The 13838-nt window shown below is 39.0% G+C and overlaps 1 protein-coding gene across 4 annotated transcripts in view; it reads left to right on the top strand.

Moving 5' to 3' along the window:
• fhip1aa (FHF complex subunit HOOK interacting protein 1Aa) overlaps nucleotides 1–13243 on the top strand; it is a 34919-nt gene extending 21676 nt beyond the window's left edge. For all 4 annotated transcript variants that reach the window (XM_017307337.2, XM_008397835.3, XM_008397747.3 and 1 more), the window contains 9 exons: nucleotides 2066–2224; nucleotides 2650–2736; nucleotides 2839–3006; nucleotides 3765–3844; nucleotides 3964–4166; nucleotides 6671–7630; nucleotides 8394–8572; nucleotides 9207–9327; nucleotides 10463–13243. In XM_017307337.2, the coding sequence (XP_017162826.1) occupies nucleotides 2066–2224; nucleotides 2650–2736; nucleotides 2839–3006; nucleotides 3765–3844; nucleotides 3964–4166; nucleotides 6671–7630; nucleotides 8394–8572; nucleotides 9207–9327; nucleotides 10463–10659 (2154 nt within the window). In that variant the 3' untranslated portion in view covers nucleotides 10660–13243. The remainder of the gene's footprint in view (nucleotides 1–2065; nucleotides 2225–2649; nucleotides 2737–2838; nucleotides 3007–3764; nucleotides 3845–3963; nucleotides 4167–6670; nucleotides 7631–8393; nucleotides 8573–9206; nucleotides 9328–10462) is intronic.
• The last annotated feature ends 595 nt before the right edge of the window (nucleotides 13244–13838 follow it).

Below are 13838 nucleotides of genomic sequence, written 5' to 3'. Positions count from 1 at the left end.
AAATTCACTGACAGATTATTTCACCTGTAACTACTACTTTTTCATCAATATTAAAGGATCAGTATTCTGTAAAATTAACTTTTGAGCTTTACATCATGTTATAATGTTATTCCTTAATGAAAGACCTTAAATGTTGCCTTGATTATCTGAGAAATCCTTTAATCTCCATGGTAACCATTCAGCTGTGTTTAACGCCTGGGAACCTTCAAGGACGAAGCTCCTCCTCAGAGCTGCACATTCTGAGCTTCCACCTCACTGAGCAGCCCTCCACTGTGACTCTCACACTCAGCTCCTTCAGACTAGTCAGCAACAATTAGCAAACACCTGGTGGAACTGAGCTTCTGTTGAGCTCATTATGCTCAACAGAAGCTATTTCTCAGCAAAACCCTGGCAAAAACATTGTTAAAGTGTTAATAGAGGAGACATGATGAAATCAAATTTGATATATGCAGCATTTTTATATCAACTGAAGGTAACATAGTTACATCATTATGCTATAAAATGGCACTATGTGCCTGAAAAACTAAAATTACTGCCCCTTTCAGAAATTATTGACTTAAAGGGGCAGTATTATGTATTATGTAGATGATACAAACTGCATAACTGGAATCAAGAATGGAATGCATCTGAGATTGACGGTCCCAGTTCCAGTGGTGGGAAGTAACAAAGTACAAGTACTTCGTTACTGTACTTAAGTAAATTTTTTGTGTATCTGTACTTAAGTAGATTTAATAATGGGTACTTTCTACTTTTACTCCACTACATTTTACAGTAAGCATCTGTACTTTCTACTTCCCTACATTTCTACAAAAGTGTCGCGTTACTCGTTACATCCAAGTCACATTGCTCTTTTTTTCCGTTAAAATGTGAAGTTCAGGGACTTAAGGTGGCGCCGTAAAATCCGAGCAATAACGTGACTTAGTGTCTGTTTTCACCCATCGCCTCCACCTTTACTCACACGCGGAGCTCCAAGACATGCGCAGTGGTTTCCTCTTATCGGGAGAAGATGTCTGTCTAATCGTCAGTAATACAATAGCGCTGCATAAATCATAAGATATGGCGACATGTAAAATCAGCAGAGCTTCGCATTCACAGACGTTGGGGACTTCATTCAACTTTTAGCGTCACTTGAAAGGAAAGCTTAAAGAAAGGTAAGCTGTGTGGACGTGATGCTAGCAAAGCTAGCTGTACAGAGACGCATGTTGCATCTGCTACGAAAAAAAAGTTGTCACTCATGCGCTGAATTATTGTGTGGAGATGTTGACTGAGGTGTCGCATTTATGGGACAACGCTGTGACCAAAGTGTTGTCACAGTGTTGGATCAGGAAGAATCCTGATCCGATTCTTCTGGACGGATCTTTACTGATTAAATTTATTTCAGCTCTAAGTATTTAATATCTAGGTGTTTATGGGAATGTGGATCTTTCAGATCAATTTGAGAAGCAATTTTGATAGGTAAAACTTAATTTTATTGTGTCACGTAGCGTGGGGTGCTGGTCTTGACTTGGTCTTGGGTAGGTGGTCTTGACTACAACACTACACTGCTTCTGGCTCCTTGGTTGCATGTCCTCCCCCACCCACCTTCTTTCCATCCCATTTCTGTTGGATTTCTTTAAAAATAAATGCCACTAGTGGCAAAAAAAAAAAAGTGAAGTTCATTCTATGTTAGGAGACAAGATGTTTCCATCCCTGAAATTATGATCCATAGAATCACATATCTAAGTCTAAACTATGTTACAGAGAGTAAACATAATAAAATCATGGTTTATCTGTGGCATTGTTCATTAAAATGGCACATTTCTAATGTATTAAAATTAAATACGATCAGTTCACTTAATGATATTGTATTAGGGATTAGGTATTATTCAGCAAGTACTTTTACTTTTAATATTAAGTATTTTTAAAAGTCAGTACTTTTTTACTTTTACTTAAGTACAAATGTCAATGTGGTAGTTTTACTTTTACTTGAGTACATTTTTGTCTCTGTATTTGTACTTTTACTTAAGTAAATATTTTGAGTACTTTCTCCACCACTGCCCAGTTCTCACAGTGAGCTGTCTCCCAGGTGTTGGCCACTGGACTGAGTGGGCTGTACTCATCCCTTCCCACCAAGCTGGAGATTTCCACTGAGGAGTGGCACTGCCTTCACAAAGAGGAGTGGCTCCGGATGCCGTCCCTGGTCCAGTTTCTCAACTCACTGGAATTCTGCAATGCTGTGATCCAGGTGAGCCTGTGGGGTGGAGTCTGTGTGGGGGCAAAGGTCACAGCCACCAAAAGGACTCTCACAGATGGTCCTCTCAAACCTCCAGCTGCCGTTAAAGCTAAATGATTTAAGTAGCTTGTTTTAATATTTTAGGAGGTCCTAAAACATTCTGAAAGGAGCTTAAAATTGCACAACGGACTTGGTAAAATTTCAGTATCTGATAATGATTTTGTGCAAAAGAAATTTAATGAAGATGTTTTGTGTCATCCATAGACCTTTCATATTCTGTTCAAGGAAGCACAATAGGCCATCCTTAAAGAACACAGCCTGGTTTCTAGAGCAAACCACAGGAAATCAAAATATATTTTCTGTTTCTGTTCTTCCTGCAAACATGTGGTCCCACAGTGTTTCAGTAACAGCCCCGTTTCTCTTGATGCTGTTTCCAGGTCGCCCATCACACCATCAGAGACCAGCTGCTGGCTTACATCTATAATGGTTTCCTTGTGCCTGTCCTCGCACCAGCACTGCACAAGGTTTGTTGTTTTCTCCCATCACCATGCAACTGGTTCTTGATGACAAAGCAGTTCTTGATGCTGCTTTGGTATTTGGATTATGCCAATTTCTGCTGCATGCAGCTCACTCTAGAGGAGGTGATGACCACCACGGCGTACCTTGACCTCTTCCTGAGGAGCGTGACCGAGCCGGCCCTACTGCAAACCTTCCTCTCCTTCCTCCTCCTCCATCAGCATGAGGGCGTCTACATTCTGGACACACTGGTCAGCCGCATCAACACACCCTTCCAGGTACAGCGCCAGATCCACATATTCTTTGTCTTCTTTAGAAATGTCCCTTTGTATTTTAAACGGTATGATCCATAAGCTCCAAACTTGGGATATTGGGACTTTATTGTTGGAAATTATTAGTTGTATGAAAAGAAGCAATCAATGTTTAAAGAACAAAAGAATTCCCAGTACAACAAAAAACGTGTGCCCCTTCCAGCTGGTTTTAAAGGGGCAATAATATGTAAAATTTACTTTAAATTATGTTATAATGTTATCCATTTAACAAAAACATACCTAGACTGTTACTTTGATTCTTTCCTGCATGTTTGAGAAATTATTTTTACCTCCCATGGTAACCATTCAGCTGTGCAAACCCTAACCCTAACCCATCTAAGTGGACTGAACATTGCCTTCGAAGATGAAGGTCCCTCAGACTAGCTAATAGAAATTAGCAAACACCTGGTGGAACTGCACATCAGCTGAACTCATTATACTGTCTACTTCTAAGTGAAATATAGAGTTTCAGAAAGAGCAGGAGTTTCTTAAAGAGACAGAGTACCAATTTCAATGTGTTAAATTACAAAGTCAGATTTCTTTTAAGCCATGTTTGCTATATGCAGCATTTTTATGACAACTGAAGACAACATAGTTACTTGATTGCGCTATAAAATGGCACTATGTACCTGGAAACCACATAATACTGCCCCTTTAAATAGATCAGGTCAGGCGGATATTTTTCCTCATCCTTTTTTGTGTCTGTGTTTCCATGACAACTCCAGTTGGGTACGGTGTCCCTGGCGCTGTTTCGGACTCTGATCGGCCTCTACTGCGAGGATGTGATGCTACAGCTCGTCCTCAAGTGAGTGGCTCATGACAAAATGAGCCTTTCCCACCAGGAATATCTCTCTGCCGTCCCCTCTGTCAAAGCCCCCCCGACCGCCCGGTTTTCCTGACTCGCCTTCCTGCCTGTCTCTCCAGGTACTTGATCCCCTGCAACCACATGATGCTGAGTCAGAGACGAGTGGTGAGGGAGAGGGACTTCTACTCAGGATCTGCAGCCAAGATCCTGGCGCTGACGCCGTCCTGCTGCTCCCCTGACCACAGCCCCCCGCCACTCCGGCAGCTGGAGTCCATCCTCTTTTCCAAGGGGGGGGAAACTCCAAACAATTCCAGCAACACAGGTAGCTAAGGAGCATATGGAAGTTAATCGTGATACACAGTTAAAACTAGATATTTAAACGACATGAAAAGACACAAAACCCTCCCTTTCTCCATGTCTGAGACTAAAACTCTTCCAGGTTTTGATCAGTTATATTTAAAGTATAGTTTATGCCACCAGTGATTGTTTCCATCCTAAAAACAATGGGCAAAAACCAACCAAAAAATGGAGGACAATGCTTTCCTTTTTATAAAAGTGCGAACATGGAAGATCCTCTTTATGTTTCTGATCTACAGTGTTCTTTTAAAAAATGTTTCCAGAAACACAACAGATGACTTTGTTTTATTAAATATTGTTAAGTTAAGCAGGTGAAAAAGTAAAAAAAAAAATCCTTAGTAAGCTTGTTTTCTCTGTACCTGACTACATTGTAGTAAATTATTTTCTGAGGTAAGAACTAGAAGTGGACCTGCCCAGCTGGAACTCACTGTAAAGACAAAATGTCCTCTAATCCTGCATAAGCTTCTTGGTGGGTTTATTTCCACTCTCCTGAGGAGCCATTGTGCTTTTCTCCAACATAAAGCTCCTTATGAAGTCAAAATGAATGAAAGCTTTTCAGACACATTTTAAAGCCTCTAAATCTACAGCAAGGCCATATTTGTGTTAGGAATGTTGCAGTAATGCGGCAGTGACGTTAAATGTTGTAGAAATGAGCTGCAGAGAGGCCAGGAACATAAAAATGAGATAGTACTAGATCATAGAGAAATGTGTGTCAGGTGTTGATCTGCATGTAGCTGCAGTGTGGAGCAGGGAGGATGATGATGGCGTGTATTACCAGACACTGAGACCTCCTGCTGCTCCGCTCTGTTACATCACTTTACCCCCTGCTGTTGATATCAAACTCATTATTTCTGCTCTGCAGCAGTTCCATTAGACAGAGTGGTGGACAAACTACTCAGTACTAGAGTCAAAGTATTAACACTCATGATCAAATCTTTCTCAACTAGTAAAAGTTCAGTAGATTTACTCTAAAATTGACTCATGTTAAAGTATCGAAGTACTTACTTTTGAAAATACAAAAGTATTCGGTAACACTTTATTTGACGGGGTGTTCATAAGACTGACACGACACCGTCATAAATGGCTGTCATGAACATGAAGAAGTCTTTACGAATGTTTGTGACTGTTGTCATGAAGTGTCATTCAGTAAATAATGACACTTTTAATGCTAAATTTCTTTAAAAATTGCTCTAAAACTCAATTAAAACTCCCAACTTTGCATTAAAGTGTCATCATTGACCAAATAAAGCAACCTTGGCATTTTTAATGCAACTTTTAGCACAACTTTACCTTAAAAGTGTCATTTTTTACTGAATGACACTTCATGACAACTGTCATAAACATTCATAAAGACTTCTTTATGTTCATGACAGATGTTATGTCAGTCTTATGAACACCCCTTCAAATAAAGTGTTACCAAGTATTCAAAAATACAAATGATATTTTCTAATATCAGTACTTGCTGATGTAATCTGATGATTTATTAACACGTAGACAAACTGTCTACACCACCTGTAAAACCTTCAGCATAAAATTCCACTAAAAATGACACCTATTATTATTATTATTATTATTATTATTATTATTATTATTATTTAAAACAGTAACATTGGTAACTATAAGTGATTCCATACCACTTTTGCCCAAAGGCCTCTCTCTCTCTCTGTGAGAGGATCTGGCATTTGGAACTGTCAATTTTAAGTCTAAAACCAGCTTCAGTATGTTCAATAGAAACAAACAAAAACAATGCATCCATGCGTAATGTTTATTTATATTGTCATGTTTTTAATTTCTGTGTCTTATATTGTACATATGTTGTCAATATCATGTTTTGGTTTTTTACATTATTACTATTTTATTTCACAGTAGCTTTTAGAAAATCCAGACTACAGACAAGGGCTGCAAATTAGTTCCTGCTATTAGCACCATGATGCAGTCATGGAACCAGGTCTGCCACTGTAACACATTTTGCTGACTGTTAAATTGTCTCAGAAGTTAATAGGATGTTGTTGTTTTGAGACCATTTTCAAGTAATGTAAAGGTAATGACCTAATAATGCAAGAACACATTCTGAAGGATCAATAAACTTTAAATTCTACTGAACATTAAACACTGGAACTGGAAGACATTTTAAATATGCATATAAAAAAACCCCAGCAGAAATAACAAATAAAAGGAATTATCAATCTCTATAAACAAAATTATTCTTCAAAAAAAAAAAGGCCAAAGCACCTGAAGACTTTTGTCATCCAGTTTTTCATAAAAAGAATGAAAACAACAATAAATTATGCAAATGAAAATTATTGATCTGGCTTTAATTTTTCATGCAATGAATTGATTTATTGCGACAGGGCTCCATAGGGCTGCTGCTTTCTTCAGTTTGTGTATTTTATTTTGTGTTTGTCCCCATCAATTAAAGCTAATAAAGGAGATGGATAAACATGGCTGCCTGTTCTCTGTCGCCATCAGACCAGCAGGGCAGCTGCTCAGACGAGGATGACGGCTCTGGGAACCGCTGCACCATCGGCTCAGAGATCTACCTGGACGTCAGCTACCTGCATTACCTCTACGACGCCCGCCTCAGCATCAGCGGCTGTATCCGGGCCTGCCAGGTGTGGTCGGCGCCGTACGACGGCGAGAACCCGCCTCCAGAGCGGTACCAGGCGGGCGTCCTGGAGGAGCCTGCACCAGATGGCCGGCAGGCTCAGAGGAGAGTCCTGCCCCCACCAGCGCCGCCGCTGCTGCTGCCGCCGCCGCCTCGCCCCCGACCCACCAAAGAGCTGGCCTCCTTCGCCCAGCTAGAGCTGGAGTGGGACGACAGCTTTGACGCGTGTCCAGTACAGGAAGCTGAGGCCTCGGCGGACCCCAAGCCTTCCTCTGAGCCGCTCCCCAAGCACATCCAGGAGATGAGGCGGTCGGCCATCATGCTGGTGAAAGGCTCATACTCCGAGGAGAGCGACTTCCAGGACGACGTCATGGTGTACGACCTGGTCGCCAAGAAAGACGTCTCAGAGACGGAGCGGGCACCACCGGTGGACGAGGCCCCGCCGGCCTCGCCGAAGAACGGGCTCAGTAGAACCCTGATGGCCGATAACGCAAAGAACAGCTTAAAGACCAAGGTCAAAGGTCAGACTGACTGCAACGGGAACCTGCAGAAGGCGACTAACACCAGTGAAGATCTTCTAGCTCAGTATGAGGAGCTGATTCGCTCTCTGGTCAGCGAGGCAGGTGGGAAACCGGCGAGGGCTGATGGAGAGGTGAGGAAGACTGCAGCAACTGAGGAGGAGGAAGAGGAGGAAGAGGAAGAAATGGACTTCACTTCCTTTACAGCTGAGACTCCAGAGTCAGAGAAGCCACAGTCTCCTGTTGGGGCCATTCAGAGGTTCAGGAGTGGAAGCTCCAGAGGAAACTATGCTTTACCTTTCACAGGTCAGTTCAGACTCACTGCAAAAACACAAAATATTGTGCAGCTTTGAAAAACTAAAATATGGAAACAATCAGAAGCTGCCTTTTCAAACATTTCACTATTTTCTAAAAAAAAACAGTTTAGCAGTTGCTGTGGTTTTGTACCTTTTTGTTTATTCGAATTTTATTGAACATTGTAAATTGCAAATGAAATGACAGTAATACAATAAATGATAAACATTCAAATGAGTGGGTAGAAGTACAAACATATTAAACTTTCACTGCTTCTCCAGCAACATCACAATTATGACTTCTTCCTATTTATAAGTAATGTAGCAGTACACCTTCATTCTACTTTCAGATTCTTTATAAATGTAAATGATATGTTCACAATATTCTGATAGGTATGGATATTATTTAATAGTAGCTCTAATAATTTATATTATAAAGTCTCTCTTCCTTTGAAAACAACTTTTGAATATTTTCTGTTAAAAAAAAACACAATTAAAATCACACATAAATAAGCTTGTTCACTAAACATGCAGCACCTAATTATCCTATTACTTCCTGATGATAACTCATGATGACAAAAAAGTGGTTCCATTATTTTGTGAAATAAACCAATTTTGACATGGCCAAAAAAAAACATCCTAGCGCAAAAACTTATTGAAGAACAAGATTTTTTTTTTTTTTTTCAAAATTGGGAGAGTTCCATTGAGCAAATGTATTTTCAAACTGTGAAATTGAACCGTGGTCGATGTAAAAGCAGCTAATGCTCCTCCTGCAGGTCCCTTCATCAGCGTGCTGCTGTCCCGCCTGGAGAACATGCTGTCCAACAGCCTTCATGTCAACCTGCTGCTGACGGGGATCCTGGCCCAGCTGGCTGCTTACCCCCAGCCGCTGCTCCGCTCCTTCCTGCTCAACACCAACCTGGTGTTCCAGCCCACCGTCCGCTCGCTCTACCAGGTAACACATGCGCACATACAAAAAGCTTATTTCTCTTACAGCTAGTACTTTTTGTTAATATTAAGGAATTGTTGACTTAAAGCAATGACGGCGTGTTAGGGCCATTGTAGATATATAAAAAATGACAACATTTCCTCCAAACATTTCAGAATATTTCTAGAAAAAAAACAAGTACATTTTGGTTCTGCAAAAATCAAAGATTTTCAAGAAAAAACACAAAAAAATTTGTGATTAATTTCAGATACATTTTCTAGAAAAAAACTTGGAATTTTCAGTTTTTTGACCCTAACATGCCATTATGTAATGGAGCTTGTTTTAACTTAATAATTCCTTTATATTGATGCAAAAGTATGAAAGTGAAATTATCTGCCAGTAGAAGTAGCACTTTTATTATCACTATTATACGTTTTTTTCACTTACAGCTAGTACTTTTCGTTAATATTAAGGAGTTATTGAATTATCAACTTTAAACAAGCTCCTTTATTTTACTGAAAAGTTACTTGAATGTTAGTTTTGTCTTATTTCAAGTTTACTAAGATATTTGCACTACAAACCAGACCAACTAGAAGGTTTTGTGTTTTTACTGTTAGATCATATGGAAATGAAGATTCTTAGTAAAATGATTTTTCCGCAGGTGTTGTCTATTGTGAAGAACCAGATAGAGGAGCTGGCTGCCTGCAGGAAGGACTTCTCAGAGCTGATCACTGTGGCCCAGCACTGGCTGCTGGCCAGGGAGGCCTCCTTCATCACCACAGGTAAACACACACCACAGCTTGGACTGACTTCTGCCTCAAAAGCTGAGTCATCTAGTCCAGCTCATTTTGTATGTACATTTTTCACTATCAAAACAGCAAAAATATGAGCAATAAATTGCAACAAGAAGAAGTGCAGTTGAAGTACTATTTCAGTTCTCTAAAACAGAATGAATGAGGCAGGTTTTAAGATGGCCAGTGTGGCTCTCCACCCAGGGTGCCCTTGTGATGGGGACCACATTGCATGAACACAAGAATCTAGAGCAAAAAAGTAGTTTTGCTCTAGATTCTTGTGCAAATATCTTAGTACACCAGAAATAATGCAAAACTAATTTACAAGTAACTTCACAGTTTTATACATGAGCTCATTTTAAATCAATAATTCATTAATATTGATGAAAAAGAACTAGTTCTACCAGTGAAATAATTCTAAATTATAAATGAAAAAATCAGACAATGGATGAAATTCTTTTTCATCTATTTTAAGGAATTATTGACTAAATAAGCTGCTATTTCTTGCTGAAATGTTACTTGCACATTAGTTGTTTTTTTTCCAAGCACATTCAGATATTTGCACCAGAAAAATAGGCCAGAAATACTTGATAATATTTCATGTTTTTACAGTGCACAGCTACAACCTGTCCATGTTCACACATTCAGTTCCTTCTAAAGTCACCCAGGTTAGTCACTGATCATGGCTTAATGGAGCTAACAGTTACAAATCAGACAGAAAAGACTGCAATAACAGAAACATGAATAGTTGTGAAGAATTAAAAAAGCTGTGCCAAAGCAGCAGCAGCAGTAGGAGGCGATGCCTCATTTACAGGTCTGAACAGATTTGATGATAATTTTCTTCAGGCCGTGTTTCTGCAGGTTTCTCCTCCTCCTCCTCTAGGTCTCGTCTTTCTGAGCTCCAACCCGGCATTTGAACTGGATCTTCTGTAGCTTCACAGCTGAATACACTCTGAGAAATATCAGCAGGGTGTTTGTAGAAAGATGAGCAATGGAATAAGTGCATATCTTATTCTGTTTACTTGGAGCTGTCTGATTTTAGGATTTTTTAATCATTTAAAAATGGAGAAATTGCCTCATTTTCTCTCAGTTGAAACATTCACCTGTTGGTTTTGGGTCCTTGCAGATAAAACCAGCAGCAGCAGGTCCAGCCAGTATGAAGGAGGAAGGATCCTGAGGAATTCCCCGCCTCCCAAACCCAAAGCCATCTCTCTGGATCAGACGGAGGTCTTTGCTACGGTCCTCTTCTCTGAGTTCCTCAAAGAACTGGCAGCCATCGCTCAGGAGCACTCCATCCTGTCCCATGTTCCCATGGAGGAGTAGGGAGCCACGTCAGTGCCTTTTCAGGTGCTGTTTAATTAATCAAAGGGTTTTCCCCCCTTTTTTTTATAGAAATATTTTGAAGATATTTATTTTTTCAAACAAATCAACTTTGATTGACTTCCATCCTCCTGCCTCTGCGAAGCCTGGAGACAAACTGCAGCTCCTCCCAACCCACCAAAGACTTTTATATTTTTCCAAACGTTTTCTGAACCGTCTGAATGTTTCCTGCAACCAGCCGCAGCGGCGACACGCTGCTCTCTGTGCTTTCGTTTCTGTCTCAGAAGTTGCCTTTAAGCGTCAGGATGCACTGCAAAAACACTAAATCTCGCCACGTAATTTTGAATTTCTGGTACAAATATCTTAGCGCACCTGAAGTAAGACAAAACTAATTTACAAGTAACTTTTTCAGTAAGAAACTGGAGCTTGATTGAATCAGTACTTCCTTTATATTTGTTTTAAAAAGTACTGGTTCCACTGGCAGATTATTTCACTTATGGCAATACATGTTTCTTATGTTATAAGTGAAATAATTTCCAAATTGAACTAGCACTTTTTCATTAATATTAAGAAATTATTGACGTAAAATAAACCCCTATATTTAGCTGAAAAGTTACTTGTAAGTTTGGTTCCTCTTATTTCAAATGTAATAAGATATTTGCACTAAAAATGAGACCAAAAATACTTGGTAATATTTTGTTCTGATGAACAAAATATTGTGTTTTTGCAGGTTAATATTCAATGTCGTCTCATTATTTTGCTTTTTGTAGATACTGAGACCTTTTAAGAAACTCTTCCAGCTACAGCTGTTACAAGTTGAGTCCTAACTGCCTACAGATTTCACAAAGTGCATTAGCAGTCTTCAGGTTCAGATGTTTCGGTGCTAAATCACCGCAGCGCCTCAGGCACCTTTTTCCATTTCTGACCCGCTATCGGCTCTGCACACTATCCATCGTTCCCTTCATGATTACTGGCACCTCTTGTAAAATAAATATATATAAAAAAAATCTTGAAATAAATGCATCTGTGATTGCAGCAGCAGACGGAAAATAAAAAGTTCCAACCTCTACTTTAAATATATTTATTTAGGAAGTATATATTTTTTCAAGATGGGTTGTACTTAACAAAATCCCCAACAGTTACTGTAAAATATGCATAGCTAAACATTTTGTATTCATTCATAGATTTATCTGTTGAGTTCATTAGGTTGTGTGGATATTTATAATTAGTCATGTTTGACGTGTTCATCTCTTGTCTGCCTGGTGTGAAACATGTGACCCACATTGCAAAAGCATAAAATCTTACCAAGTATTTTGGTCTAATTTCTTGTGCAAATATTGTAGTACATTTGAAATATGACAAAGCTAACTTGCAAGTAAATTTTCAGCAAGAAATATGAGCTTGTCTTATATCAATAAGTCCTAAATATTAATGGAAAAAAGCTGATTATTTCTCCTACAACGTGGGGAAACTAATACTTTTTCATTATTATTACAGAATTTCTAATTCTTATGAATTTTGCTGAAAAGTTAGCTTTGTCTTATTTCAAGTTTGCTCAAATATTTGCACTAGAAACTAGACCAAAAATACTTGCTAAGTTTTATTTTTTTGCAGTGCAGAGGTCCAATTTGCTCAGCCACTATTCACAACGTGAAAAACAAGAAAACATACCGTTTCTTTGTTCATACTTGGCTGAATTATTTAACTTATGGGAAAAATGTCTTGTTATAGGTGAAATTATCTGGCAATTCTTAACTTTAAACAATCTCCTAAATGTTGCTGAACAGTTCTGTATAAGTTAATTTTCTCTTATTTAAAGTGCACTAAGATATTTGCACTAGCAAGTAGACTAAAATGATTTGGTACGATTTTGTTTTTGTAGTGAAAGGACTCAAACATGGGAGAATCTTCCTCTGTGCAGACAGAGCGTTTGCATACGGTGGCCAGGATTAATTGCTGTACATGTTGCATCAGTCCCAGCCGATCCCATTACAGATGTATTGCAGCATCAGACCCATAGTACGTATGCTGGAACTTTAGACCTGCTTATTTTCATACAGCGTAACAACACAAGGCAGATGTGCAATAATGTGGAGCTGATGGAGGGATCTTCGGTCACCACGTCTCCTCGACGATTAATCATCATCATTTATTTAAGACTTCTGTGCTCTTTCAGCTTTACAAGGGGTGCCAAAAGACGCCATCTTTATCTCTATATGTGTACAGAAGAGCAGAGCCAGGTTCACCACTGCTGGATGTAACGTGCCTTTCACCTTTAGCTGTTTTATGATGTACAAATCATAAGGAAAATATTCTGAGGAAAAAAAAACACTATGCAAGTTAAATGTATTGGGGATATTAGTCATTGTCTCACTGTGATTACGGGTAGGGGTATTTAAAATGTTTATTGAGTGTTGTTCTTTTTCATCACTTTCTCTCTCTTGCTTGTGAAAAAGCGTTTTAAAGCTGATAAAAGCATAAAATCACTTTATGGAGGGTTGACGCTCATATTTGTCCAGTGTAATCTTATGGCACAATAATGATAATCTGGGCATGAAAATGAAATAAAAGTCTTTTATAGACCTTGCCTGTTAGTAATTTTATTTATGTAGCACATTTTCAGCAACAATGCAGTTCAAAGTGCTCTACATGAATTGGAAAGAAATACAAATAAAACAACAAAACCAAAAGAAAGACAAAAGGGTAAAAGTATAAAACTACATATTGGTTCCCCATGTTTAATAAGAATAAGAATAAACAGTCAATATAAACTAATAGGGGTTTATCTGGATTCTTGTTCTGATCAAATTAGATGTTGGTTCTCCATCTTTGATTCTTGGTCTGGGTTGTTGAGTAGACTGTACTTTCTAAGTTTGTTCTAGATTTTCTAACAGGAGTTTCTCTACAAAGTCATGTGAAGAAAGTTGTAAAGATATACGACCACAACCTGCTAGTGACGCCGCTGATGAAGACGGACGCCTGCTGTGGAAACATGGCATCTTCAGACTAAAAATAGTTTTGAATAAAATGAATCTGAAGACCAGACCGTATACAGACACAGTAAACTTCATCAGAACAAAGTTCCAAAGATGTCTTGATAAAATATCAGTCCAGCTTTTCAGCCTCAGGTCTGTCAGGGTCGCAAGTGTTTTTGCAAGAATGTCTTTCACTTTCTTTTTTCT

The sequence above is a fragment of the Poecilia reticulata genome, chromosome 1 (assembly GCF_904066995.2).
Source record: "Poecilia reticulata chromosome 1, P_reticulata-male-v2, whole genome shotgun sequence".
NCBI lineage: Eukaryota > Metazoa > Chordata > Actinopteri > Cyprinodontiformes > Poeciliidae > Poecilia > Poecilia reticulata.
This window is presented reverse-complemented; position numbering and strand designations above follow the sequence as displayed.